Below are 27,075 nucleotides of genomic sequence, written 5' to 3'. Positions count from 1 at the left end.
GCATCTTGTGCTAGACCAGGTTGCTCAGACCCCATCCAGCCTGACCTTGAATGTTTCCAGGGATGGGGCATCCACCATCTCTTGGCAACCTGCTCCAGTGTTTTACCACTCTCATTGTAATATACTTCTTCCTTATACATAATCTAAATTGACTTTCTCTGAGTTTAAAGCTGTCATTCCTTGTTCTATAGCAACAAATTCCCAGGAGAAGAAACTAGAATCTCCAATCACTCAGGGTGAGTGAGGTATTGCAGCAATAAAGACTTGCACTTTTGGCCAGCATCCAGGAGGAAGCATCACCAGCAACCATTTGTATCCTTGAGAAAATAAGAAGTTTATGTTGCAATCTCTGGAAAACCTCTGGAAATCACTGCCTATTGTATTTTACCAACAGATATAGCTCAGACAAGCAATAAAGCGTTGCCTTTCAGATCTAGGACACAATCCCATGACACTTGGCTCCTCAAGGGATACAGTAGCATTGACACATCCTTTTAATTATATTCAAGTTTCTCATTACCACATCTTTTAAGAAGAAAAGTGCAAGTTGATGTCATGAGAAACAAAATTATTGTGGTTTCACAATTAATCTCAAAAGGCCACATGTATTACAGAGTACACTGGGTCACTACTGCTTTTCCCCAAAGGAATTATTCATACACTTAGAGCGCATGTGTAATACTTCTCTCATTGATTTATAAAAGCTCACAAGCACTGTGCTACAAATGAAAAAAATCATGTGGCCTTATGTTCAAATTTGCTTTATTTGGCTTCTTTTCATCCAGGAAATACAGAAAACAAGACAGACAATATATCAGTAGAGCATGTAATTTTAGATAAAAAATAATTACGCAACAAGTATGACACAGACTATAATAGCAAAAATACAGAATACACTGTTTTGATTGACTGAAGTTATTTTCAAATCTGAACTCAACTGCAGCTGCTCTGGTCAAAAATATTTCTGTAAATTTATCTCAAAAGTTTTGCTCAAAACCTTATTTTAAAAGGAAAAAATACACCAAAATACCTTAAAAGCCCCATGAACTGCCATTTTCTGTTCAGAAAGGAAGTAAAGTATAAATCAAAACTATTAAAAAGCCCAAATTGCAATGACACATTTCTGGTATCTCAAACAAGTAGGGGGAAAAGCAAAAAAAAAAAAAAAAGACCAGTTGGTGTTTTGGTTGAAACAGATTTGTTTTTGCAATTAGAAAAAGTGAAATGTACAAATAAATAATTCATATTGCACCTACAATAGCAGAGCAAACAGCAGCCCTCACATCCTCAAGAACACAAGCAGACAGACACATGAAGCTTTTTTACCAGGCTCTGGAGAGGCCACTGCTCGAGAACCAGCAAAATACTTGCTCTGAACACTGCCCTAAATTTTACATCTCTGTTGTTGATTTTTCAGCTTGAGAGTTTGTACTCTTAATAAACATATGACATAAAAGGCACAATCCAAAACACTACACACTCTGGTAAAATGGACTGTTTCAGATGCACAAACAAATGCTCATCAAAGCCAAAAGGAAAGAGCATACTGTTAGTGATCCTGATACAATGACAAACATCCAGACAGAAGGAAGACTGAGAAACACCCTGAACAGTAGCACTCTTCAGCTGAACAAAAAATCACCAAAGGACTCCCTGCAATCCTCCCATCTGTCTATCCTGTCAGTAAAATGGGCCACTAGGAAGGAACACCCAGAGGTAGGCTTGCTTTTAGCAGTCTTTGCCTTGTGGGGCAGGCGCAGAGCCCTGCGGAGGTGCTCGGAGGCTGTCATGGTTTAACCCCAGCCAGCAACTAATAACCACACAGTCCCCAGGAAGGAAGGGAAGAGTTGGAAAGGTAGCCTCATTCTAACTCGTATCAAGATAATAACTCTGTCCCAACTAAAACAAGCACAGAAGCAGAGGGCACCTGGAGCCTTCAACCCTTCACAAAGAAGAGGAGCTGCATGGCAATGCCCAGGAGTGCATGGTCCTCCTGAGCACCCTGCTGCTGCCCAGCAAGAGGGGGTCAAGCACCTGGAACTTTAAGCCTGGAAATGGCTGGATCAGCAGGCTTGGGCTGGCAGTGATGAGTAACTTGGGATGTCAGGAGAGGAACTCCAATCCAGCCTGGGACAGGAGTAGAATTAGGTCCACCTCCTAAGAATAGTGCAATGTCTTTATCTGCTACCAAAGGCATGACAAGTCAGTAAGCTCAGCCTCTGTAAGCCTGCCAGCTGATACCACTGCAGCCACAGTAGGGGCACAGGACAGCGAGCTCAGCGTGTGACATCCCACCCAACGTGGTCCAGCCATGGAATAATGACTTTTGGCCAGCTAAGCCATTTATCAGTGTTTAAAAAAACACAATAAAAATGGATGAAGACAGGGAAGACTATTCTGAACAGTGCATAAGGTGAGCACAAAAACTATTGATGAAATCCATGCTTTTTGGCAGCTCAGCAAGGAGTAGGATAGGGTATTAACAGAAAGATGGAGAAGACAATGCTTTCCACCACTGGTCTTTGTTACCATCTCCTCCTCACTTAAATATTTAACTCCACCACACACATCCCTAAAAACCACAGATAACACAGAAGAAAACACTCTGGGATTACAAAAAAATCAAGCAAAGAAAATGACTTATATATTATACAAATTACTTACAATTATTCTTTCCAAACTGTGGCTGCTACTGCGTTTATTCAGTCACCTGTTGGAGACCTATTGCTTTTCCCCAATAATTTTGACAAATCTGGCGTAGTTTGAGTCCTGTGATTTTGAGTCCAGCAGGTCTTTCCAGACAGAAAAAGGAGTTGGAACAGCTGGATAAGAGAAGAAAAATCAGACAGGAAGAGGGTGGTGAACTCTGAGTTCAAGTGAAATTGCAGACAGGTGTTGGCAAAAATTAAATCCCTAATTCAAGAGAGCAAGAGCACTGGAAGAGAATCCCCCAGAGAGTCTGCAGAGCTTCTATCCACGGACATTTTCAAAACTCAGCTGGAAGAAGACAAACACATTTTGCCCAGCAGCAGTACCAGGAGTGGCATGGGCAAAGAAGGTTTTGCCTGACAAAAATCTCCTCCTCTGTGGAGCAGCAGACCAAGAGTTCCCTCCAGTCCTACATTTTGAGATTAAGGACTGTAGTGATTTTAAACCAGTAACTAAAAAAAATTACTTATTTCTTGCTGTGAGATATGGATTAGAACAAAAGCAAAACAGGCTTAAAACTTAAAAGGAATAAAGACAGTTTATTAACAAACTACAAGAATAAGAGCACTAGAATAAACTTTCAGAAAACCATTTTACTTCTCACCACTTGACCATTTCTTTGTACACATAACAACATAGAGACAAAAAACTTTAGAACTTTGGTGGTCAAAAACAGTCCTAATTTTTGCTAGTCATTTCATCAGCCTTTGTAGAGAAACAGAAGTCTCCTTCTGCCAATCTATGGAGTTTTTAGAGTTCACTCCTTTCATTCCACACTACTCCGAGGTGTGCATGGGTCAATGAGTCTAGGGATGCCATTTTAAGGATAAGTTATTCAAAGGTAGAAGTCCTCTTCATCTGTTTCTGTGAGCCTTCCTGGAAAACAGCTTTCCCCTTGCCCCCTCAAGGCTTCAAAATCTTCACTTTACCCATTTCCAGCAACCCACAGTATCACAACCACTCTCTCTTTTCTCTAAAGTCCACAGTTTGAACACTCTATTCCTCCCATACTCTAGTCATGAATTAAAGGAGTCTTTTAAACTACTATTGTCCATTTCCATAGCTGTAACAGAAAGATATTTCAGCTGTACGCATCTTCTTCTTCCCTCTTTCTTATTTAAACTTAACTCTTTTCCTCACTGGTTTTTGGTGGTTCTATGATGTCTTTTGCATATTGATTGTCTCTCTTTCTGGGAAAAAAGAGTAGTCTGTACGTTTATCAAGATAGTAAAAGCATTAAAAGCTTTAGAAAGCTGCAAGAGTTCATGGTGTCAGGTTTCAGTCCAGCAGCAAAAACTGAAAACGAAGCTCGGCTGACCAGCTCTGCTTCCCCCCCTGTGGCCTCGTTCCAGCCTGGAGTGGGGGGGGGAAGGCCAAGACAGACCTTTGTTACCTCGTCAGAAGCCGGAAAAAGGCAGGAGAACTCTAACTGTACTTCTTAAGGGGGGGTGTTTACAAGATGAATTCACTTTTTAATGGTCTGAACTGCTGTCAATTCTTGGAAATTACTGATAATTGGTCAGGAGGAAAAACTCCCATCAGCCACCAGCAGCTTCAACTTCCTTCTCTCAAAGCTATCTTAAAGGTAAAGCTACCCCATGACAAGGACCTAGACCAGATAACAAACATTGTGTTAGTTGTTTCAGTGATCAACTCAGCTTCCAGATAGGGCAGTGTACATTATGTCTTCTCCTCTTTTTGCTGCTTCTTTCCAGCTGGTCAAATCACTATGTGTAATGCTGATTTCAGGCTGCTGACTTCTAATGAGCTGTTAGATGGACAGAAATCCTCAAGGATCCTAGAAAACACAAAAACAGCCCCAGGAAAGGATGAGCTGTGGCCCTTGTGTTGCTGTCTCAGGCTTTGCTTAGCAGTGTAGCTGCTGCTGGACAGGAGGAAGTGAAATGCACAGTGGGGAAACTGGGGAGCAACAGTGACAAGCCCACCCTGTGGTGAACAATTTCCCTGCTTTTTTAATTCTGGAAATCTCACACACTGAGGAATTCAGAATATGACATAAAGAATGTACAAAACCCTGAAACTGTGAAAAGTAAACTACTTTCTTCACTGGTAATAACACACCAATAATTAATTAATACACATATACTGCATATATAAGTAATTTGATATTTCATAATGTCTTTAATTTGTTTGAGATTCAGTTTACAACACTACCTTTACATGGCTTTGAAGACAATAATAAAATATATGGCATCTTTACTTTTCATGTAGAGGAATATGAAAGAGGTTCCTTATCTAACAACCTTGCATTCTGACAAAGTATTCTGTAAAGTATTTTGTAATTGCGAATATAAATAATTCTTATCAAGGAAGTGAATGAGGAATTGAAACAGTGAGGCAACTGTTCACATATTACAGGAGTGCTATTTGTTCTCCCTTTCAGCTGCCGGACATTTTATTTTCTGGTTATATACAATGCCCTATTGTTGGAATGAAAAGGAAAAGGAAGGACCAGAAAATTACTTCATGATGAAATATGAGCACAAATATGATGCACAGGACAGAAATTTTACTAGTCACATATACGGAAAGTGTTACCTCTCTCTCTCTTTTCTTTGCCTTCTTTGGGCTCAATTCTCTGTGGATACAACTTTTCTCTAGTCTCCCAGCCTTCTCTGGGCTGAATTCTCTGTAGATACAGCTTTTCTCTAGTTTCCCAGCCTTCTCTGGGCTCAATTATTCTGGGATCCTCCCTCGTGGGGAGTTCCACTTATCTCAGTCCTTATTATTCGAAGTAAACTCTCGAGCTCGTTAGAATCTTGTTTCTCGTGTTTATTGAAGGGTCCTTACAAAACTTAACAGGTCTCTCCAGGCTGGTTACAAGGTTAATCTTTGCAATTTGGTACATTTCTTTCTTCTGATGGTACAAACAAGGCCTTGTGGCACACTTCATGTCTGATACACAAAATAGCCCCGAACTACGCAGTTCTTTTATCTTTATACCTATTTTTACCCAATTAACAATAGACACGTATATTATTTTTCTTAATGACCCAATGACCCATCACTTCTGTGATGCACTGCGGCATTTTCTATCCAATCATTAACTATTACCCAAAAACCTCCAGGAGAAGAACATGAAGAAGAAAGAAGAAAGGACAAGGGACAACACCCTAAATCCTCCATCTTGTCTCCTGTTCGCTAAACTACTTTTTCACCCAGTGATTTAAGAAACTTTCTAATCTACACACCTACACTTCTAGCTTTTTTCATCTAACTTTATCATTTGTTTTCATGTATCACTATGAAAACATGCTCATGAATTTCATATTATATGAAATTCAGTGTTTTCTTGAATTTTAGAACTAAAAATTAAAAACAAGGGCACACAGTCTGTATTTCAGACTCCAACAGAAAGCCTTCCTGTTGGCAAAGAAAGGACTTTGTGCTTTTGTAGCATAGACTTCAATGCCTTCCCTTTAGATGTGCAGGACAAACTCCAAGATGTTTCCTATAGCACTACCTTCATCCTGTCAGTAGCAAACCAGGATTTATTTCATCCTTCCAGGCAAAAACTCAGCCATGTCCTAGGGGACCAGGATGACCTTCCCCTCCCTTCTCTTCCCCTCCCTTTTCCTGGTGGTACTAAATGGAGAGCAAGATAAGAAACATGCTTTTTCTAGCAAAACATATCAGGGAAAACAAACAAAACGCCAGCTGTCCCTGTTTTTCACAATGGAAACAGGTAGCACTTTATCATGGAAAGCTTGCAAAGTGTGCCCATCCTCCTTCTATTTATGATACAGACCAGAGGGTACTGCCAGGCACATTTCAGTGAGCAGATAATTAGGTGGAATTACTAGGGAAGAGGGGCTGTCTGCAAACAGTGTGATTAAACCCAGAAAACGTCTTCAGTTGAGTTGCAAAATATTTATATCTGAAGGAAACCTGATGGGCAGCCTGACAGCAGAATTACCCCTTCACTGACATTTTTGTCATGAGGTTGTTGTTTGTATTTTTAATTCTGCCCCTCAGTACCTCTGTTTAAGTCTGTTTCTCTATACTTCTTTTTACACTATGATATTTTTGGGTTTTGGGATTTTTGTTTGGTTAGTTGGCTTGGGTTTGGGTTTTTTTTGGTTTAGTATTAAGAAGGTTAAAGGAAAGAGGCTGTTGAATATTCACTGCATATTTTTTGCTATTTTGCAGGAATTCAAAATAGGAGCAATATAATCTCCTACTCCCATTAAAGCCACACTTGAGAGGAAAGCAAGACTACTCTAAAATGAGCCTTGCCAGCTGGGACATGACTGCCAGAAACCCATTTGTCTCTGTAAGCAGAGGAAGTGTGTTATATCCATCTGCCTCATAAAAGAGGTTATGTCCCAAGTTTATAATCTGAAAGTCTGGTATTTAGTGGTCTTCTCTGCAAATATTATTGTAAGAATTCTCCTAAAACCAAGCTGCTACTATATGTTTCTCAACTACTGAGTCTGTTGCTACTAAGAAAACCAGATGTCAAAGCAAATCCAAGTCATAAGACAAAATAAGAATGGTTGTAATTTTTAAGCTAGAGCTTAGAAACAGGGCCTTTCCCCAAACTGAATATAGACAGAGAGTACTGCTATAATGGCTCTTCCAGAATGACTATCTTTACTATGAACAAAGCAATGAAAAGTGTAACCAAGTACTTGTTCTTATAAAGATTCCCAAAAGCTGGAATTCCTGCATAGTACTTATTTCCCAGCCTTCCAGGACGTATTTGGCCACCAAAATTTGGGTTTCTCATACCCACATACTATAGCTGATCAGCCAAGCTGCTATTTTACACTTACCAGACCCGATTCTATGCTATTTGTAGCAACTATCAAATTCAAAAGGTAACAATCAGGGATTCTTAAACTCCTATTCAGGGTATTAAGTGATCTCCAGCTTGTGTCAAAGAGGTATTTTGAACCTGTTTTGGAGTACTTGTGTAACATATTGAGCACACTGAGGTTCAGCATTTCTCTGGAATACAGATAGCTGGTGTTGAGACAAACAGAATTGTAGAAAGAGTGAGGTTGGAAAAGACATCTAAGATCATCAAGTTCAACCTTTGACTGAACTCCACCTTGACAGGTAAACCATAGCACTAAGAGGCAAAGGCAGTGCTGCTTGCATGTGAGTTCCATAAAATCTCCACTTGAAGGAGAACCCGAATGTTTTGATATCCAAACAGGAAAAACACATTTCTGTGCTGGTGCTTTCTGCAGAATGGAATTTTTGGTCTGGCCTAGTCTTTTCTTCTGTGACTCTTCAAGTTTTCTTCTTCCAGGTTAACCTATTCTATTCAGCTTTCTTATCTATTCAGTATAATATCTGCTTAATTAGAAGCCCCAGTTTTTCCCTCTTGTTATAGTATTTTTAAACACGAACATACTATTTGAATATTTCTGAAGATTTACATATGGCAAAACCCGCATACGCTACCCAAGAGAGATCAACATACCAATTATTAAAAACAAAGCCAAAAGAAACAATTCTGTTCTTTATATGCCTTTGTGAAGGAGTCCTTCCTCACAGGTTACCACAAGCCTCCAGAAGAAACGTATGCGTGGAATTTTATCCCCCTGCAGACTGATACATCCTGAGAATTAACCATAAAGCTTTTTAATTGGCCAGGCTGAAATATGAGTATCCTGCAAGCCATGAAATAAGCAAGTGATGCCATGGAAAGCATTCAAGTGAGGACACATAAATGACAGGTAAGTCACAGTGTCGTGGTTTTAAACCAGTAATTAAAAAAATTACTTATTTCTTGCTGTGAGATATGGATTAGAACAAGAGCAAAACAGGCTTAAAACTTAAAAGGAATAAAGACAGTTTGTTAACAAACTACAAGAATAAGAACACCAGAATAAACTTTCAGAAAACTTTTTTACCTCTCACTACTTGACCATTTTTTGTACACATGACAACATAGAGACAAAAAACTTTAGAACTTTGTTGGTTAAAAACAGTCTCAATTTTTTTTTGAGTCTTTTCATCAGTCTTTGTAGAGAAACAGAAGTCTCCTTTTGCCAATCTATGGAGTTTTTAGAGTTCACTCTTCCCATTCCACATAACTCCGAGGTGTGCATGGGTCAATGAGTCTAGGGATGCCATTTTAAGGATGAGTTATTCAAAGGCAGAAGTCTTCTTCATCTGTCTCTGTGAGCCTTCCTGGAAAACAGCTTTTGCCTTGCCCCCCAAGGCTTCAAAATCTTCACTCTACTCATTTCCAGCAACTCACAGTATCACAACCACTCTCTCTTTTTCTCAAAAGTCCCCACTTTGAACACTATTCTTCTCATACTCTAGTCATGAATTAAAAGAGTCTTTTAAACTACTATTGTCCATCTCTATAGCTTTAACAAAAAGATATTTCAGCTGTAAGCATCTCCCCTTATTCCCTCTTTCTTATTTAACCTTAACTCTTTTCTTCACTGTTTTTAGTAGTTCTATGATGTCTTCTTCATGTTGATTATCTCTTTTTTTCTGTCTTGCTGAGAAAAAAGAGTAATCTGTACGTTTATCTAAGTAGTAAAAGAATTAAAAGCTTTAGAAAAGCTGCAAAAGTTCATAGTGTCAAGTTTCAGTCCAGCAGCAGCAGTAACTGAGCAGCTCTGCTTTCTTTTCCTCCCCCCCCCCCCCCCCGCCCCCCCCCCCCCCCCATTTGGTCCTCTGTGGCCTTCTTCGGCCGAGAGAGAGAGGGAGGGGGGGAATGAGAAGTTACCACAGAGCCTTGTTACCTCCTCAGAAGCCGGAAACCAAAGAGAGCAAGAGAGCTCTGACTGTACTTCTTAAAAAAGTGTTTACAAGTTAAAATCACTTTTTAATAGTCAGAACTGCTGTCAATTCTTGAAAATGACTGATAATTAGTCAGGAAAAAAAATTCCATCAGCCACCAACAGCTTTAACTTCCTTAGCTCTCCAAGCTGTCTTAAAAGTAAAGCTACCCCATGACACACAGGAATTTATCCAGGCTAATAGCCTTTATTTGGCTTCTACCCAGGCACTTGGCTTCTTACCTGGACTGCTTTAATTCAGTGTGCTCTACTGTTAAGCTCTATTAGCTGAGTACGGAATGAAAGGATTTAACTTTCTGTCAGATGAGCAGCACCAAGAAACTTCAGGCATGGCAGATTTTATGCCTGGTGATTCTTTGCAGCCTGCTCATTGCATTTACATCGAGTGATAGGCACGGCTGGGGTTGCCTCCCTACTAGGTAGAGGATGAGACGTGAGTTTTCCAAAGTTTGTGTGTCAGCACTTGCCCCAAATGCTGCTCAGTTTGATTCCAAACAAGTCACTTACCCATAAATGCTGTGAAGACACTTCACCTGGGATATTTTCAGGGAGAACCAAAATGTATGTATGCGCTGTAACTGGTATACAAGGCAAAAATGCCTGAGGGCTGGGCCATCAACTTTCAGCCCCAGATACCTGATTCCCAAGTATCTACCATGAAAAGGAAGGGAACAACAAAAATAAAAGTGTCACCCTGAGAATGAAACCTTCTGATCTTGTTTTCATAGTTTCTAGCCACTTTCCCAGGAAAGTAACTATAAACATAGATGTTTATATATTCCATTAAAGAAATGTCTTTTGATGGATGTTTCTCACGACCAGTGTGATTGAGAAGGTGGTAACCTGACTATCCAACCCCTGGTCGTTGCTGAGAATCTATAAATACTGGAACCATGGAATAAATCGCTCTCTTTTTCCTATCGCACACTGAGCTGTGTCTGTGTGAATCATTTCATGTCCAACAGTGACAGAAAAGCAAAGCGAAACCTAAGTATACTCTTAGAAGCAAAAACATTCTGAAGAAACTTTGTTAGAGAAGGCTCCCCAGCCACCCAGATGAAAAACTACTGTTTCACTCTAAAAACTGAGCATCTTGACAAGCCTGGAAAAGCTGTGCTTGTTATCTAGTGCAGAGGGAAAAGGAGTAGTAAAGCCCCAGACAGATCCTGGTATTCTCTAGCCAGTGCTGTTAGCTCTCTATTGTGCTGTTACAATAGCACGTCCAAAAGTCTGTGGGTAGGCACTGCTCCTCATTCCACCCAGTCTGAGGGCAAGCGAGGATAAAACCAGAAAAGGGCTCTCTGCAAGGTATTACTGCCTTTTGGGTGAACCAGCTATGACCAATGCTTTAGACAGCATAAACATACTTTACAGACGATCAAGAAAAAAAACAAGTCACCACATAACCACACTAGGATCCAAAGCTAAGAAGTTTAGGGGATTTCCTCATCATAGAACCTGTGGGATGATAACATGCTGTAAATATAGTGTTAAAAATTACTGTAGCTCCAAGATATTCTTAGTATTCTAAGGATGGCCAGGAAAGTGACACGTACATGGAAACATATACAAGATGAACTGTAAGAACCCTTAGCCACCTGCAGAAAAGAGCATCCTGGGAGGAAAAAATAAGAATAAAAATCAGACGGTGACAGGGTGATCAAACTGCACCACCACTGAAGTTTTACAGCAAATCATTAATGATGACTCCAGGGAAACAGATGTAAATTTGGAAGACAGACACACTTCCTTAAGATGGTCACTGTAGGAAGGAATATGATCAGCTGGTCAAAATTATTCTGGCTAAAGTAATGCTGCCTTTATTCAAAACCAATCCAGGTCAGTGCATTACAATTTTGAAACTGAAGACCAAAGAGCAGCTGAAAAAATACAGACTGTGGCTGATAAAAACTGGACTACATTAACAAAAAACCCTTAACGCCTTACAGCCTCGCTGCAGAAGTCACATCCTGGCATCAGAGTTAATCAAGACCCATGAAAAACAGGAAGGAACACAAACAATGGGTGTCATTCAAATCCTGCTTTTCTTGATAAACTTTGGTTCAACAAACACCCACTACTAGACACTGCTCATCTAATTTACGCCCTCTGCCCCACAGCAGAGGGATTTCCGTTAAGTCTTGACCTGGTGACATGTTGGCATAAATGTGGGGCCAGGAATCTTGACGTCTTCCCAGGCAGGGGGACAAGAGACCCCACTTCTCTTGGAGACACAGAGGGATTTCAAGCTTGGAGCCTTTAGCTAAGGAAAAAGAGGCCCAGTGCTTTCAGTTGAAACTAATGCTTTTCTGTGTCTTACACTTTCCTCACAAGGCAGGGGAGTGGGATCTGTTCAGTTCCCCAAATAACATGTAGGCTCTGTTGCTGTGCATCACAGCGGTGTCTCCGCAGAAGAAAATCATGTCTCACATGACCCATGTCATGGCACAAGGATACAGAAAAAGCCTGGGGATTTCCAAGCCCAATTCCTAGCATGTGGTGTAGGGTGTGAGAAACCTGCTGACGCTGCCTGCTGGGGATGGCCCTGTTACAAACTATCGCTGAACACACATAAGGGCATTGTCCAAGGAATCACTCATATCCAAGGCCAGAATCACGCTAGGACACGTTGATATCCTCTGCCTGCTCTAAACATGAACAACCTGGTCTTGTCAAGCAGTGTCTCACTAAGTGACACTGGTCCAGCTTTGGGCCCCAGTGCAGACACAGCATCCCAGCGTGGTTCTCATCTGCCATGCAATGAAAGGCCTTCAAAACACTGCAAGGCAGCACCTCTGCTCTTTGTCACTCTCTTTTCCTGGTCAGTCTCTGATCTGCTCTAGGGGGTGCTCTATCAGATCACCTCCACCTCAAGGTCTCTCCTTCAAGGTATGCTTAGTACAAGCTCTTTTATGTTTGGAATGGTTGTTGTAGAGTAAAGATACATCTTTTGTGAGCATTTCATCTTTTTCTTCTGATGCTTTAAAAGGCATTATTTAAGAACAGACTCCTTACATTTTAATTTCCAGGTTGGTCTGAAAATTCAATATGAAATTTTATCTTCTGAATTGTTTATAGGATCAATGAAAGTCTCACATACATTTTACAATTAAGATATTGCTTGTGGGGTGTAAGGACTGTTTGCTTCTCTTTCTTCCCAGTGAAGACTTTTGTGTCTCTGGCAGTAGCAGATTCATTAGGTCAAACCCTCTTCACAGTCAGTGCTGTAGATCTAATTTCACAATAGACAGGTGTAATACTCCTTGAAATGTTTCTTTAGTTTATATTGCATTATTGCCCTGAAGCAGATATCAAAATAGCCAGGTGAATATGTGCTGGTGTTTCTAAATATATTAGTGGAATTTAAAGCCAGACATGGAGTTTGGATTTAGTTAAACAACAGTGAAACTGCCAATGACCATCAAATTTCTGTGATTTCTGAAGCTTATAGTGTTCCCCCTGTCCTGTCCCATGCTGCAACCCACCTTCCCTGGTCTTTTTCTGTTCATTGTGAATACTAATTAAGACCAGATCATTTACTTGATCCATGACCAGCTTACTACACACTCAGAGACATTACACTAACTGCAACTTCTCCTTAATTCATCATTAGGAAGCACACTCATGTGCCAAATTTGAGCACACTTTTTCATCATATTACCCAGTTTGGCTTAAAAAATACAAAGATGGGGCTGTGACCAGTGGAGAAATGCTTCCCCTGAGGGGACATTGCTCTGCATGAGTGGGTTTCTCTCCAGTGTTTACTTCATCTGCCAAAAATTATCTGAGCATGCTACACTTTGTGGGCTTCCAAGAAGATGTGTAAGATAAGTGAATTACCTCAGCTGAGACTGCTACTTCAAAGCAAACCAAGAGCAGCATGTTCTGCTCTGTTTGGATTCTTCCCTCACAGTTTTCAGCCTTGGATTGCCCCCTGGCAGAAGGGAAAACAGCTCTTAAACTTACACGCAACTGAGGCAACCTCTAAAAACTGTAAACATATTACTATTATTATTTATTATTATTGAGTTGTCCAATATGACACTCTTATACCCCTAGTGTTATCCTAATGAAGTCTCATTCTTCTTTCAGATGATCAGACCTTCTTATATGCTCTAGGAAAATCACGTTTCCACTCATTGGTGACTCACCACTTCAACTCCTCCTGCACAGGATCTTCCTCCAGAACAGTGTAATCAGAATCAGAACTGTGATGACTACTAGAAGCACCGCAATAATCACCAGCCAAAGCAATGATGATCCCTTTTCTGTGAAAACAAAACAATAAAACACCCATAGCAAATTAATCTAGTTTATTGAGAAAAGAAGCAAAATGAGCCATGAGGATGTCTGATTAATGACAGTGGTTCCTCTGATATGGCTAAAGGTATTGCTAATATAAGTGAAAGCAGCAATTGCTCAAAAGAGAGAATAAACCCGTATATCTTCAAACACAAACTACTTGCCCATGTGAAAATGTGAAGACAAGATGTGCTCATGGCAAAGAACACTGCCATTCCCATAGCTGATAGAGTGGTTGGCATATATACACAAGCAGAACTTCATAAAAGTCTTAACACTTTCAGAACAGTTTTTTTGTTTGCTTGGAATTTTATTATTTTTACTTTTAAACACTTACTACTGGTGAAAAGGAAACATTAATTTTAAGAAAAGAAGACAGGCTATGTTTTGCTGCCTGCAAATAGCTCTACCCAACAGCTGAATAGAAATGTTCCTCCCTGGTTAGGCATTAGCCACTTCATTTGACTGCTATCAATCAAAATGTTATACAAAGGCTCATTTCACTGACATTAGCTGGAAAATTGAATGACTTGAAATCTATTTGACCCAAGCTAAAACTGCTATGTCTTTTAATAAAGACACATTGAACTAGTTATTTGAACTTCTAGTCCTCTAAAATATAAGATTGTCTAAAGAAGAAGTTGTTAGCTGATTTTTTATCCACTTAGCAAGAAATAACAACAGTCTTAGTTTTCTGCTTTCTGAGATATAAATTTTGTTTTTAAATGAGTGAAACAAAATATTTGAGACAGGACAAAAAAAGTAATATGCTTTTTCAGAACAGTAATTGAGAATGAAGAACTTAATTGCTTTTGGATGTTTAGAGAGCAGATATTAAAAATCAGATACTGCTCTTTACTACTGTTCCAATAACAATCAGTTCTTGAGCATGTAATTTCAGAATTAACCGACAGCTACAAGCAGCTTTTTCTGTCTTGCTAATTTACAGGTGGTCTTCAATTTAAGGCTCTGGATACAGAGACATGTGAAGTTTAAATTGCCCAAGTCAGTGTTCCTGTATGAACTAAGAATGGTAGTTCAGCTTTTAATGTTTCTGTTCCTCATCTGCAGAAACAGTGTGAAAATCTTATAAGCAGAACAGAATGTTGGAAGAAGAAATAAATTAACACTACAAGACACTGATAAGTTACATTAATGTATCTAAAATTTCTGTATAAACCAAATGTTCGAACCTTCAACTGACCCTGAAAGTACTATTGCTCCCTGACCATTAGTGCAGTGGACATGTGCCTTAGGAAAAAATCAGAGAAACTAAATCATAATATACCGGTTAAATAAAACAAAACATAGAGTAAGTTGAACTGAAACATCTGATTCAGAGACTGCTTGTTTTGAATTTCAAAATTTCTGAGTTCATGAAGCAACTCATAGAGTTTCTACTCATAGATATCAGATGACATATCTATATTTATTTTTAGGCTGTTAGAAGTAATTAGGAAGGTCTACATGGGAACCTTAGTTCAACTTGCTGCAAAATGCACAGTGCTTCTAAACCCCATATCTCTCTCGGAGATTAGTCTGCCTCATTTCCTCTCTTGGATACGACTCCAATATATTATTTATTACCTGAAAGAAAACAATGAACGCAAGCAGGATTTCCTGACATACACACTTCTCATTCCCTCCTCTTCCCAGAAGGTTCCTATCCAAATATGCTACTGCACAACATGGAGGCCAAGAGAATGCTAACAAATTGCTTGTACTGCTCACCTACCTTCTCTTATTTTCACAGGCAGTTCAAATGTTTCTTCTGTGTTGTTTACTCTGCAGGTCAAATCCTGTGCCTTGATGCTCTGAATGTTGTAGATTTCCAGTTGACTCGTGATGGACACAATCCCATTTTTGTGCTTGACTATCTTCTGTGTAGGAGTAGAATTGAACAGGTTGTTCCAGGTGACTGTGGGCTCTGGGAAGCCATCAGCATTACAGATGGCTATCAAATGACCTTCAGAAATGTTGTGATGGACAGATGCATTAAGACCTTCAAACACACAGATGAGAAAAGTCATCACCACAGTGAGCACCTGGTCATAAGCAGTAGTAGCAGTCTAACCATTATGAATCAGAGCAAACCTTACTCAATTCACACTGAGCCCAATGGCAAGGAATGCACAAAGAGTTCCTTGGGTCAGGTCCCCTCCATGACTCAATACCCCCATACTGAAGTTATATACCCCAAAGATTTCACTCAATCTGAAATCCAAGCATGGATTATTTTAAAATAATCTGTTAAGTAAAATAATTTCTTGGTCCTATCTGCTAATTCCCTATCAATGGTAGGGTTTGGCAGAGCAGCTCACAGCACTGCCAAACGCTTGCACCAAAAGGGAACTGCAATGGGCCATGTTGGTTTGCCCAAGCTCCAGCTGATCAATGACTTACAAATATTCCACTCCTTGATTTTCAGCTGCTGCTTCAAGGAGTAACAAACAAAAGCCAAAACAACCACAAAAGGCTTGAATATGACTCCCAGAGTTTTGCTCACAGCAGTAGTGCTCTGTTTCTACATCATGTTCCACCAAGGAATGCCGCTATCACTGCAGTTCTTGAATCAGCTCAAGGAAATACTGTGGGTGAGGAAACATCTCTTATTTCACTAGAGACATATCCCTGCAGAGAACCTCACCAAAAACACTCAGGCAGGTGGTTGCTGAGAAGGGGCCCAAAGGGAAGGCATTGAAGACACACTTGTAACATCCTGAATCATCCATTCTAGTGACCCAAAAAGTTATGCTTGTCTTGTTGAGTTCCAGACTTGTGAAATTCATTCTGTCTTCATAGGGCTTGTGAATCTTCAATCCATTACTTTTACTGTATGTAGCTATATTGTCATGTGTATAGTCACGGAAATCTTCTGAGTCCTTTTGCCATGTCACTTGCACAACATCCATGGGTTTTGTCAGGGCACAGCTCAGAGTTGCACTGTCACCCATCCTCACTTTTTTGTGTTCCTGTGGGAGCACTGCAATGACAGTAAACAGTTAATGAGATGGGCAAACATCACACATATTCAGAAGCCTAATGTTGATTCGAAGGCCTGGATTAACCACAGACACAACTCCTTCAGTTACATAATGTTTCTCTGGCTTTTCCCTACAAAAAAGTCCATCTCCAGCATACTTCTAGAAATGAATGAAGTTATGTTGATTTACATTGGCTGAGGCTATAGCTTTCTTCTAAACTTCTTAAAGGACAAAAAGACTTACCTATTTCTGTAGTCATATAATATATACTAATTATCTAATTAATATAGTTAATTAGTATATTGTTTTACTAAATCAGCTCATGATTTCCTATTCTCAGCAGATACTCAATTTTTGTTTCCTAAGAGCTAGAGGAAGATTGAATGCGTAAGAGAAGGACACACCAAGCCATTATCAGAGAAGTAAACAGCAAAATGCCTTTAAAAGGCTTTCTGAACTGTAGTTTCAGAGTTCATGGTGCATTTGAGATGGAGGGAAGGAAGTTCTTTAGGGATGCCCCAATCTTGGAAGCTGTCAACTCAGGTTAACAATGGTATCCAGTGTCACTGTAGTTACGGAATGCTTCTTGTCCCTCCCATCTCTAAATGCTGCTCTGGGAGGTTTTGTGTCACAACTACCAGCTCCAAGTCTCTGTCTCAGTTATGTAAGTATGTAAGTCAAACAGCACCAGCTATCTGTATTTCACCTATTTTTTCTCTTACTCTGTTGAAGCCTCACAAAGCTGAAACAAGTTTCCCAAACAATTTCAAGCAGATTTCAGGAAATTAAACTTACCATTTGCTTTTCCAAGCCCAGAATATGTCAAACACAAAACCAGAACTTGTAAAGCCATTTTGGAAGAGAAAATCTGCTTCACCTAAAGAAAGACAAGGAGACATGATAGATCATCTTCTGGTGATATTATACATTCAGGGTGCAAAAATTACCTGTAGATTTCTGATGTGAAAAAGAATGTAGTTCTGTGGTCACTCAGCAAGGCTTGACAAGTCTTATTGCCCTGTTTCCTACGACTGAATTGTACACCTGCCTGGAACTGAAGTTGGTGTTGTATTCAAGTGGAAACATTATTTTGCCAAAAATACCTCTGTAACACACTGAACCCACTGCTGAGTTTGTTTACCAATGCCTACAAAACCAGCTGAAGCATCTGGGGACCATCTTATGTCAAGAATGGAAGCAAAGCCCAACCTTTTAAAGATCTGATAACATGCAAAAAATAAGAGACAATCAACTAAAAAGCATTATAGAGGTTAAAAAAGGAGGGCTGTTAAATAAATAAATAAATATGAGGAAGAAAAAAAATATTTAAAAACAAATTGCCAGCAAACTTGCATACACGCTGCATACACCCACAACCAGTAGCCTGCCTTTAAATTTTAAACGCACCGTGCTGAAACAACTCCTGATACAACTCTCCAGCTACCAAGAACAAACAGAGACCAAGTTGTTATGAGTAGAATCAGGAAACATGGCCCCATCAGCAACAAGCCCAGCTGAAAAAAGTTTGTGTAGTCAGGTACTTGAGCATGGCTATAAGAAATTCAGATAAATATTTCTAGAAGCACGCAGAAATCAAGGGCCAGCATAGCAAACAAACTGTCGAGCCCCAGAATTGTTTATAAAGCAGTGGAAGAGGTACCACACCTGCAGGCAAGCAGAGTTTTCAATAACAATTCTTTGCTTCACTGCTTTAGTACCCTTTAAAGCCCCTGATGCACCTCTACACACACCCGGGGTAGCTACAAGAATTCACACAATGAGGAACAAAGCTATACCGTGTAGCTATAACACAGTAGCTATACGGGCACAGAAAGAAAGACTTCCCTTAAAGTCACAACCCCAAACACGGGTGCTGCAGAGGGTGGGGAAACAAAAACCAAAACTAACAGAAAAGGAACGAAAAAAGAAAAAAAGGCAAACCCTCCCCCCAAAAAAAAGAAAAAAAAAGTTAAAGATTGGGGTAAATAAAGCTCAAATCCTTTATTGGATTGTCCCTCCCTGGACAAATCGCACCCCCGCCACTTTCTGGGAATCTCCTTTAATTTCAAAGACACTCTCACCCTCCTGGAGTCCCTCAGGGTTCCGAAGGCAGCTGCCGACCGAGCCCGGCACCCGGAGGACGCTCCCGCCTGGGAAGGACAGAGGAACGGGATGCGAGCAGCGGGCGGCGGCTCCAGCTCTCCGTCCCCGGCGGGTCCCGCTCCGGGCAGCGCTGTCAGGCACCCACGGGCAGCCCCCGAAACCCTCCTCACACCTGGGAATGTGTCCGGGGAAGGCGGTGAGAGGGATGGCTGCTCCAAGTACACGGAAGAGGGGAGCAAGACGGATTGAGAGCTTGGAGAGCTTCCGACATCGCAGTCCTTGTCCCACAGCGAGCGCTTTACATACGCAGTGTTAGCTTTTCCCTCAAGAGCATTCATAACAGCCCAGTAACAAATTATTTTGGGCTCTATCTCTTATGTAATTGGGATAGCTCTTTTGCTTTCACTTCTTCCTTCCTGCTGGGTGGGGAGGAGAAGGGGCAGTAAGTGATACCAGGCAAAAAGATGTTTTTCAATCTCAAAAGAATCCATTTTTCTGTTGTTCAATTAGGGTCTCCACTGATAGAACTACAGCAGGGATAACTTATTAGACCTTGTTGCAGGCTTGGCAGAAACAACCCATTTCCCAGTCTGATTAATTAGAAACAGCATTCTTAATGATCAATACAGGATATTTGGTGCCTGCTTTTTCTTCAAATGCTTTCATTCACATGCAGCTGTTCATACACTGTCATTCCAGCTGCAATATTTATCTTGCCAGGCTCTAGAAGATCTCCTGTTTTAAGCCATGATTGCTCACAGGAAAAAGCAAACACCACAATTTCAACACCCTGCCAAAATTAATTGACAAAGATGCCCAGTCTTAAATGACACAAATGTGTGGGAATATTTGGAGCAATTCTACCATCAGGAAAATTAATCCACAAACACCAGAGGTTTATGTCCAAAAAGAAGACAGAGTACTCCTTTTACTTTATTAGAATAAAGGGAGAGGCCATGGGACATTCCCCTGGGGTCTCTCAAATTTTTGGAGGACTCAGCCTCCTTTTTATCCTAATTTCCTGGCCGCATGTCCCTCTTTCTTTGCCCATTGGCTGAGGTACTTGAGAGGTACAGACTTCCCGGAATGCCTGATACCTAAGATTCCACTCTAATCTATAGTCCTCCCTCTTAATTTTTAATTCTTCTTGAATTTATGGTGTTTCCCCATTGTCTCTTTCATCTTTCAATATTCAATTTCATTTCTCAGCAAACCTACAGTTTGTTTGTAAAGGCAAATATCTTTTTTCCATTCATCAATCAGTGGAATCCATCTCATTGTTTCTTTTATCTCTCAGTGCTAGTTTTATTTACCAGCAGACCCACAGCTTTTTTGTAAAGACAAATCCACCATTCCTCTTACTACTAAACTGTCTTAAGCAAGCAGGTGATGTTTGCAGCTTTCCCGGCTCATCCCAGGCTCACCATATATTAACCTTACCAGTCCTGTTGCTCTCAATACCTGGGTGCACAAAGGAGTGTCTTTTGACCTGTGGAAATACAAATCTCCCCGAACCAGATATGTAGCTGGTGTCCGGAGATCAGGGCTGTGTCTCTACCAGATGGGTGGAGCTGTGCATGGAGACACCTTCCCCATCACTGTGCTTGATTTAGTGCAGCCTTTTCCCCCTGCCAACTCACTATCCAAACTAACTATCCAAAGCCTCTTGGCTTTTCAACAAAATTTCAACCTTACCACTACCTTTATTTCTACCTTTCTTTCTATCTCCTAGGATCAATCACTGCATCTTAAATCACTTAAATTTCCCTCTGACAGCTTTCCCCTTTTTGTTCATCCTAAAAGAGACCAGCAACTAACCCACCTGTTGTTTGAGACTGATGTACCTACATGCATGTTTTAATGAGAAAAATGTCTCTGCAGGTGAGCAAGTCTTCTGTGCTCACCTGCCTTCACTATAGCTGAGGGGATTTTAGAGAGAAGTCCAGGGAACTGGCCACTGCACAGCTTAAATAAATTTATCCCTAAGTGCCCTGTGGCATTAAAGCAACAAAAGGAGGAAAATCCCAGTGAAATAGGAAAATCCCAGTGAAATCTTCCTGCTCTTATTTTATAAAAGTAAAGGGCACTTTTGGGGGTGTCTTGCTAGGGAAGGCAGAAGCCTCCCTTGGAATAAAAAAATATAGACCCACTCCCTCCAAATTATTATAATTCTGAAATCAAGGGGCTCTCAGGCAGAGATCTGGGGATAGGAATAACAGTTCTTTACCAGTGTGTATAACAAGGCACACAAACAACAATAACTACAACATTAACAACAAAACAGAAGCAGGGACCCCGTGACAGCCTTCTCGGCCGAGACGGGAAGGGATGGAGGAGAGGCTTTGCTTCACAAACCCCTCGGGCAGTCAGTGCCGGTGCTCCTGCAGGGCTCTGAGGAACACTCAGCTGGAACAGCAGGGGTGAGCTGAGATCCCGGGCTGGTGGCTGAGGTGGATCAGCAGCTCCGTGGCGGTGGCTGGCACTGCCACACGTCCCGGCAGGACAAGGGGGTGTGGAGGAGGGGGAGGGGGTGGGGGAGGAGGGAAAGCTGTATTTGTCCTAGTTTAGGGCAAATTAGGAAGGAAAACTGCAAATGGGGATTTCTCCAGGGAAATGCCCCTCCCCATCAACTGGTCCGGGAAAAGGGAAAAAAAAATTCCTTGGAGAGAAGTGGAAAAAGCTGTTTATTTAACAGAAATTGAGTAATATTAAATAATAAAACCTCTTGCTGTTCGATGGGATCAAGTTTAGGAAGAAAAGTCCTTTTCATGTGGTGTAGCTCGGCTCGCTCAGGTTCTTATCAGTCCCTGCGGCGCTGGAAAGTGCCGAGGCCCAGGCCCCGGTGGGCCAGAGGCCTGAGCTCCCGGGGTTTGGCTGGGTGTTCAGTCCAGAGCAGGTTTGTACAGATCCAAGAAAACTGGAAAAAAACAAAGGTCCAGGGAACTCCTCTGCCTCAGCTAGCTAAAACTAACTAAAAACCAGAGAGAAGCTCTGTCCCGCTGTCTGTCCGTGCTGCAGACACCACAGTCCAGGAGCGAGATGTGTGGGAGTGATGTTTTTCTTTAACACAAACTGCGGCTTCTTCTTCCCCCTCTCTTGCTCTCAAAGCCAGTCTTAAAGGTGCAGAACTTAATATATAACATAAACCAGATGATTGGGGATACCAGTATCATAAAGTCACCCCAGGACATTGGAGAAGGGAGGAGGAAAATGAGGAGGAAAATGAGGACGGAGATGGAGGAGAAGGAGAAGGAGAAGGAGGAGAAGGAGGAGAAGGAGAAGGAGAAGGAGAAGGAGAAGGAGAAGGAGAAGGAGAAGGAGAAGGAGAAGGAGAAGGAGAAGGAGAAGGAGAAGGAGAAGGAGAAGGAGAAGGAGAAAAAGGAGAAGAAGAAAAAGAGGAGAAGGAGAAGAGGAAGAGGAAGAGGAAGAGGAAGAGGAAGAAGAAGAAGAAGAAGAGGAAGAAGAAGAAGAAGAAGAATAAGGAGAAGAAAAAGGAGAAGAAGGAGAATAAGGAGAAGAAGAGGAAGAGGAGGAAGAGGAAGAAGAGGAAGAAGAGGAAGACGAAGAAGAAGACAAAGAAGAAGATGAAGAAGAAGAACAACAACAACAACAAGAACAAGAAGAACAAGAAGAAGAACAAGAACAACAAGAACAAGAAACCACAGCTGCCCCCACCCTCCCTTTTACATGCCCCCCTTCCCCCTGGGCCCAGACAAATGCTTTGTGTTCTCAAACACCCAATAAGTAGCAGCAGTCAGGTTTCCCCCAACTAATAGGGAGAATTCTATAGGTGAGAAGGAGCAAAAGGAAGGACACCTAACCCCAACATTATCCACCTCAAATTCTTTCCCATACCATGTTACATCAAATTTTAAACCTTTGTTATAAATACATATTGTGATATTGGCTTTTCACAAGTATTAAGATGAATGTTATATGTATAATGTTAGAATAGCTTTTGCTATGTCTTTTTCTCCTGCTGTTACCTAGAATTTAGGTGTTAGTGTAAAGTCCTGTCTGAACGGGCAGGATAACCTCCAGTGAACAGATGATGGGGCCCAGGCTGCTATCAACACTTACTGCCTGTGGACAAAGAAGCCCAAGCCCAAATCAAAAGATGATAAGAGAGAAATTATAACGACAAAGTCAAGAAATGTGCATGCTCTAAAAAGGCTGACCCAAGGACTGCCCATGCAAAACATTTCCTAGAAAATTTGAATATGCATACAGTCCATAGTGTACAAATTCTCTATAAAGAGTGTTTCCAAAGCACCAGGTGTGCTCTTGGCAGAGAGCCAAGCACCCAGTCATTTTAACCCTTTGCTTTATTATCTTTGTCTCATATTGTCTTTTTGTTTATATTAAACCTTTTAAAATTTATCAGGAGAGTGAACCTCATTTTTCACACCTTTAAATTACATAGAAACATCCACTACCTTAATTATAAACATATGTACATGCAGATAGAGATACAAGCACAGTGTCATGGGTAGTACTCTCTAAAACAAGGTCCCCTTGAGGTATGGGTCCACTTGGGATATATCATATACCTTGAGGTATATGACCACTGGGTCTCTCCATGCTTTTGTATCACCCACCAGGTGCAACCCAGTCCTTGAGCAAAGAAAACCCCATGGATGGGATGCAGAATTAACCCAAACAGTTTTTCCCAGCATACCTCTCATATGTACCACTGGAACCTTATCTCCATCTGTTGTTCCCAAGGGCTGAGATTGGGCAGGGCCTGGAACCTTGGGTGTTCACTAACCATGTGGCCTTTACTTAATTAATCTCCCAGTTCTTGAAAGTCCCCCCACCAAGTGCCTTCAAGCTGGTTTTAAGCAGGCCATTGCACCGTTCAACTTTTCCAGCAGCGGGTGCATGTTAGGGGATATGGTACACCCACTCAATGCCATGTTCCCTAGCCCAGCTGTTTATAAGGCTGCTCTTGAAATGAGTCCCATTGTCTGACTCAATCCTCTCAGGGGTGCCATGCCTCCAAAGGACCTGCTTTTCAAGTCCCAGGATGGTGTTACAGGCTGTAGCATGAGGCACAGGGTAGGTTTCCAACCATCCAGTGGTGGCTTCTACCATCGTGAGCACGTAGCGCTTGCCTTGGCGGGTTTGGGGCAGCGTGATGTAGTCAATCTGCCAGGCCTCCTCATACTTGTATCTGGACCACCGCCCACCGTACCAGAGGGGCTTCAGCCGCTTGGCCTGCTTGATTGTGGCACACGTCTCACAGTCATGAATGACCTGAGAAATACTGTCCATGGATAGGACTATCCCTTGGTCTTGTGCCCACTTATAGGTGGCATCTCTACCCTGATGGCCTGAGGCATCATGGGCCCATCGAGCTAGGAACAACTCTCCCTTATGTTGCCAATCTAAGTCTGTCTTTGACACCTCTATCTTTGCAGCCTGATCCACTTGCTCATTGTTTTGGTGCTCCTCATTAGCCCGACTCCTGGGGACATGGGCATCTACATGATGGACTTTCACAGACAGTTTCTCTACCCAAGTGGCAATGTCTTTCCACTCATCAGCAGCCCATATGGGCTTTCCTCTACACTGCCAATTGGCCCTTTTTCATTTTTCTAGTGAACCCCACAGAGGCTACCATCCATGCATCAGTGTAGAGATAGACCTTTGGCCACTTCTCTCTTTCAGCAATGTCCAGGGCCAGTTGAACGGCTTTGAGTTCAGCAAGTTGGCTTGATCCACCTTCTCCTTCAGTAGCTTCTGTGACCTGTCGTGTGGGGCTCCATACGGCTGCTTTCCACTTTGGTCATGGGAGGTTGAGGCTACCTTCACTTTACTGGAACTTTTCTGGTTAGTGTTTCCCTCCCTGAGTTGATTCACCCATGCTGCCAGGGCAGAAGTGGGTTTCCCATCCCACTTTCCCATGTCTTCCCCATGGTGATGCAGGAAGAATCACAGCTCAGCTTGTGGGGTGTACCTTCTCTCTCTATCTGGGGCATGTTGGGCTCTGATTTTCAGGCCTGTGACTTGCACTGGTGCTGCAATGATCTTCCTCACCTCCTCCCTCATCTCCCTCACCTCCCCTTTAAACTCTTCTTTGAGTTCCTTAATCACAGCAGAGACCTGAGCCTGCTGTGGGCCATGGACCATACTCTTATAATTTCTAAGCTTGGTGGTGACAGAAGCCACTGTCTCTCGGTTGTTATCAGCATTAATTATTGCAATGAAGCTGGTGTATTCATGTGGCCCTAGATTTGCCAGACTCCACAACATCTGCCCAGTGCACCTGACTTTGTCGGGGTCATTATCATGCTTTCACCCCTCCCAAAAAGGACCTCTAATATCGCCACTTCTCTCAGCTGTTGGATCCCTTCCTCAATGGTTTTCCAGTCCCTTCTATGATAGTGCTCTTCCATTCTCTCTCTGTGGACAAACCTTTCTCTTACACTCATCAAAAGCCGCTCCCAGAGGGAAAGGGGCCTTGGCTCCCTGATGAATACCTGATTCACACCTGAGTCCTGCGTCAAGGGTCCCACATTCCTCGCCTCACCACCATCCAGCTGCACGCCTGTACCCATAAGGTCCCAGACCCGAAGTAACCAGGTGGTATAAGGCTCACGCCCCCGCCTCACAATGTCTTTTTGTAACTTACGGAGACTGTCATATGTCAGAGACTCAGTGATGATTTCAACTTCTGGCTCCCCTGTGGGTTGTGAGGACCCTCCTTTCTTATCCTTATCAACAGGATGCTGTGATTTCATCTTAGACTTCCTCGTTTCCACAGGGGCAACAGCTGCTGGCTGTGACTGCCCTTGTGGTTCAGCTGGAACCTGGATGGTTGTAATGTCTGTGGGTTCCACTGCTGCACCATCAGACTCTCCCTCTTTGAGGCAGGGGGAGGGTTTCCCAGCAGCTGAGGAAATGCACTCTATCTTCTGGCTCATCTCACATATCTCCTTCACCAGAACCCCCACCCACTCTGGGTGGTTCATTTCTGAGGTGGGCTGTGGGGCAGGGGCAGGCTCTAGAGCAGCACTCCCTGTCTCTGGGGCTGTGCCAGGCTCTGGGGCAGCACCCCCCATCTCTGGGGTTGTGTCAGGTTCTGGGGCAGCATCACTAGTCTCTGGGTTAGGTGACAGGGTGCTTATCTCAGTCAGTCTCCCCTAATCTCTGAATGCTGAATAGACTGCTAGAATGCTAAATAGAATGCTAAATATCAGCAACATCAGCCACTGCATTGACATCGTTAGCCTTTAGAGAAGATCTTAACCCTTCAAAAACTGGTGGCGTAGGGCCAAGGAACTGCATGAAGGGTTGGGAGAAAGTTTCCCCTGCTGTCATTTCCTCAAGGTAGCTACCATTATTAAAGTAAACTCAAAACACTAGAATTAGTGTGCAATAACTGAATCCATGTGCCCGCTGGCCTGCTGGCATGGATGTTAACTTAAGAGGAAGTTAAACATCCGTGAATTCCTCACCTTATCAACCCACAAAACAAACTGGATAATAGCCACACTAGCCTTAGTTATAGGACCCATGTTTAGGTAAGGTGCAGCAAATGGGAGAAATATAGCTGTGACCACATGCTACCCGAACCTGGGTAAGCTGGACCCCATGGTTCTACCTAACAGCGTTTCTATATCCAGCACACAGAAGTTAGGTTATTAATGAACTGTTATTCCTTTTTCACACTTTTTCTCTCAGTGCCCTTGAGCCGCACTGTTGGGTGCTAAAAATCTGTCTTGGTTTGGAAGACACATGTCTGCTAGGGAGGGCAGGACCCTTCCTTGGAATAAAAAATGTAGACACCCTCCCCCCCTCTGAATTATTAAAATTTTGAAATGAAGGGGTTCTTAGGCAAAGATATGGGAATTGGAATAACAGTTCTTTACTAGTATGTATAACAAGGCAAACAAAGAACAATAACTATGGCATTAATTACAAATCCAGGAAGGAAAAAAACAGCTGTTGTTGACTGTTTTTGTGCCCTGTACAGTTGTAGTGGTGTTGGAACAAAAAATGGACACTGGCCATCACCATGCAGAATGTTAACAGACCAGACAGTACTGCTAGAACAAGATGATGTGGAGTTAAAAGTAACTAACCTGGAGTTAAAACCTGAATCCAGCACTGTTCTTAACAGTGACCCATAATGAAAGGAATTAGCCCATGATTGTTTGCAGACCACTGAACAGGTGTACTGT

General features: G+C 41.9%; 1 protein-coding gene across 5 annotated transcripts; it reads right to left on the bottom strand.

Moving 5' to 3' along the window:
• Positions 1-539: 539 nt before the first annotated feature.
• On the bottom strand, positions 540-20,377 carry LOC131574872 (OX-2 membrane glycoprotein-like). 5 transcript variants are annotated; one of them, XR_009276602.1, is made up of 7 exons: positions 19,062-19,185; positions 17,582-17,663; positions 16,450-16,785; positions 15,538-15,804; positions 13,652-13,768; positions 10,008-10,151; positions 4,326-4,507 (listed from the first exon to the last, which is right to left on the bottom strand). XR_009276602.1 is itself a non-coding variant. In XM_058829705.1 (6 exons), the coding sequence occupies exons 1-5, from the start codon at positions 19,158-19,160 to the stop codon at positions 13,656-13,658; spliced, it is 897 nt and encodes a 298-aa protein (XP_058685688.1). In that variant the 5' UTR covers positions 19,161-19,185; the 3' UTR covers positions 540-2,822; positions 13,652-13,655. The 5 variants fall into 5 exon arrangements, 4 of the variants coding, with proteins under 4 accessions (XP_058685688.1, XP_058685687.1, XP_058685690.1 ...); XM_058829705.1 differs by lacking the exons at positions 4,326-4,507; positions 10,008-10,151 and adding an exon at positions 540-2,822; XM_058829704.1 differs by lacking the exon at positions 10,008-10,151 and having other exon boundaries at positions 4,329-4,507.
• Between the last annotated feature and the right edge of the window lie 6,698 nt (positions 20,378-27,075).

This window comes from Poecile atricapillus, chromosome 1, assembly GCF_030490865.1.
Source record: "Poecile atricapillus isolate bPoeAtr1 chromosome 1, bPoeAtr1.hap1, whole genome shotgun sequence".
In the NCBI taxonomy this organism is placed as follows: Eukaryota; Metazoa; Chordata; class Aves; order Passeriformes; family Paridae; genus Poecile; species Poecile atricapillus.
This window is presented reverse-complemented; position numbering and strand designations above follow the sequence as displayed.

Excerpts from the sequence above, each read along its gene's own strand:
- LOC131574872 (XM_058829705.1), bottom strand. The coding sequence starts at position 19,160 with ATGTCGGAAGCTCTCCAAGCTCTCAATCCGTCTTGCTCCCCTCTTCCG. Across the intron at positions 17,664-19,061 it reads TTCCCCGGACACATTCCCAG|GTGAAGCAGATTTTCTCTTC; the intron begins GTGTGAGGAGGG and ends GTCTTTCTTTAG. Across the intron at positions 13,769-15,537 it reads GCCTGTGAAAATAAGAGAAG|AAAAGGGATCATCATTGCTT; the intron begins GTAGGTGAGCAG and ends TTGTTTTCACAG.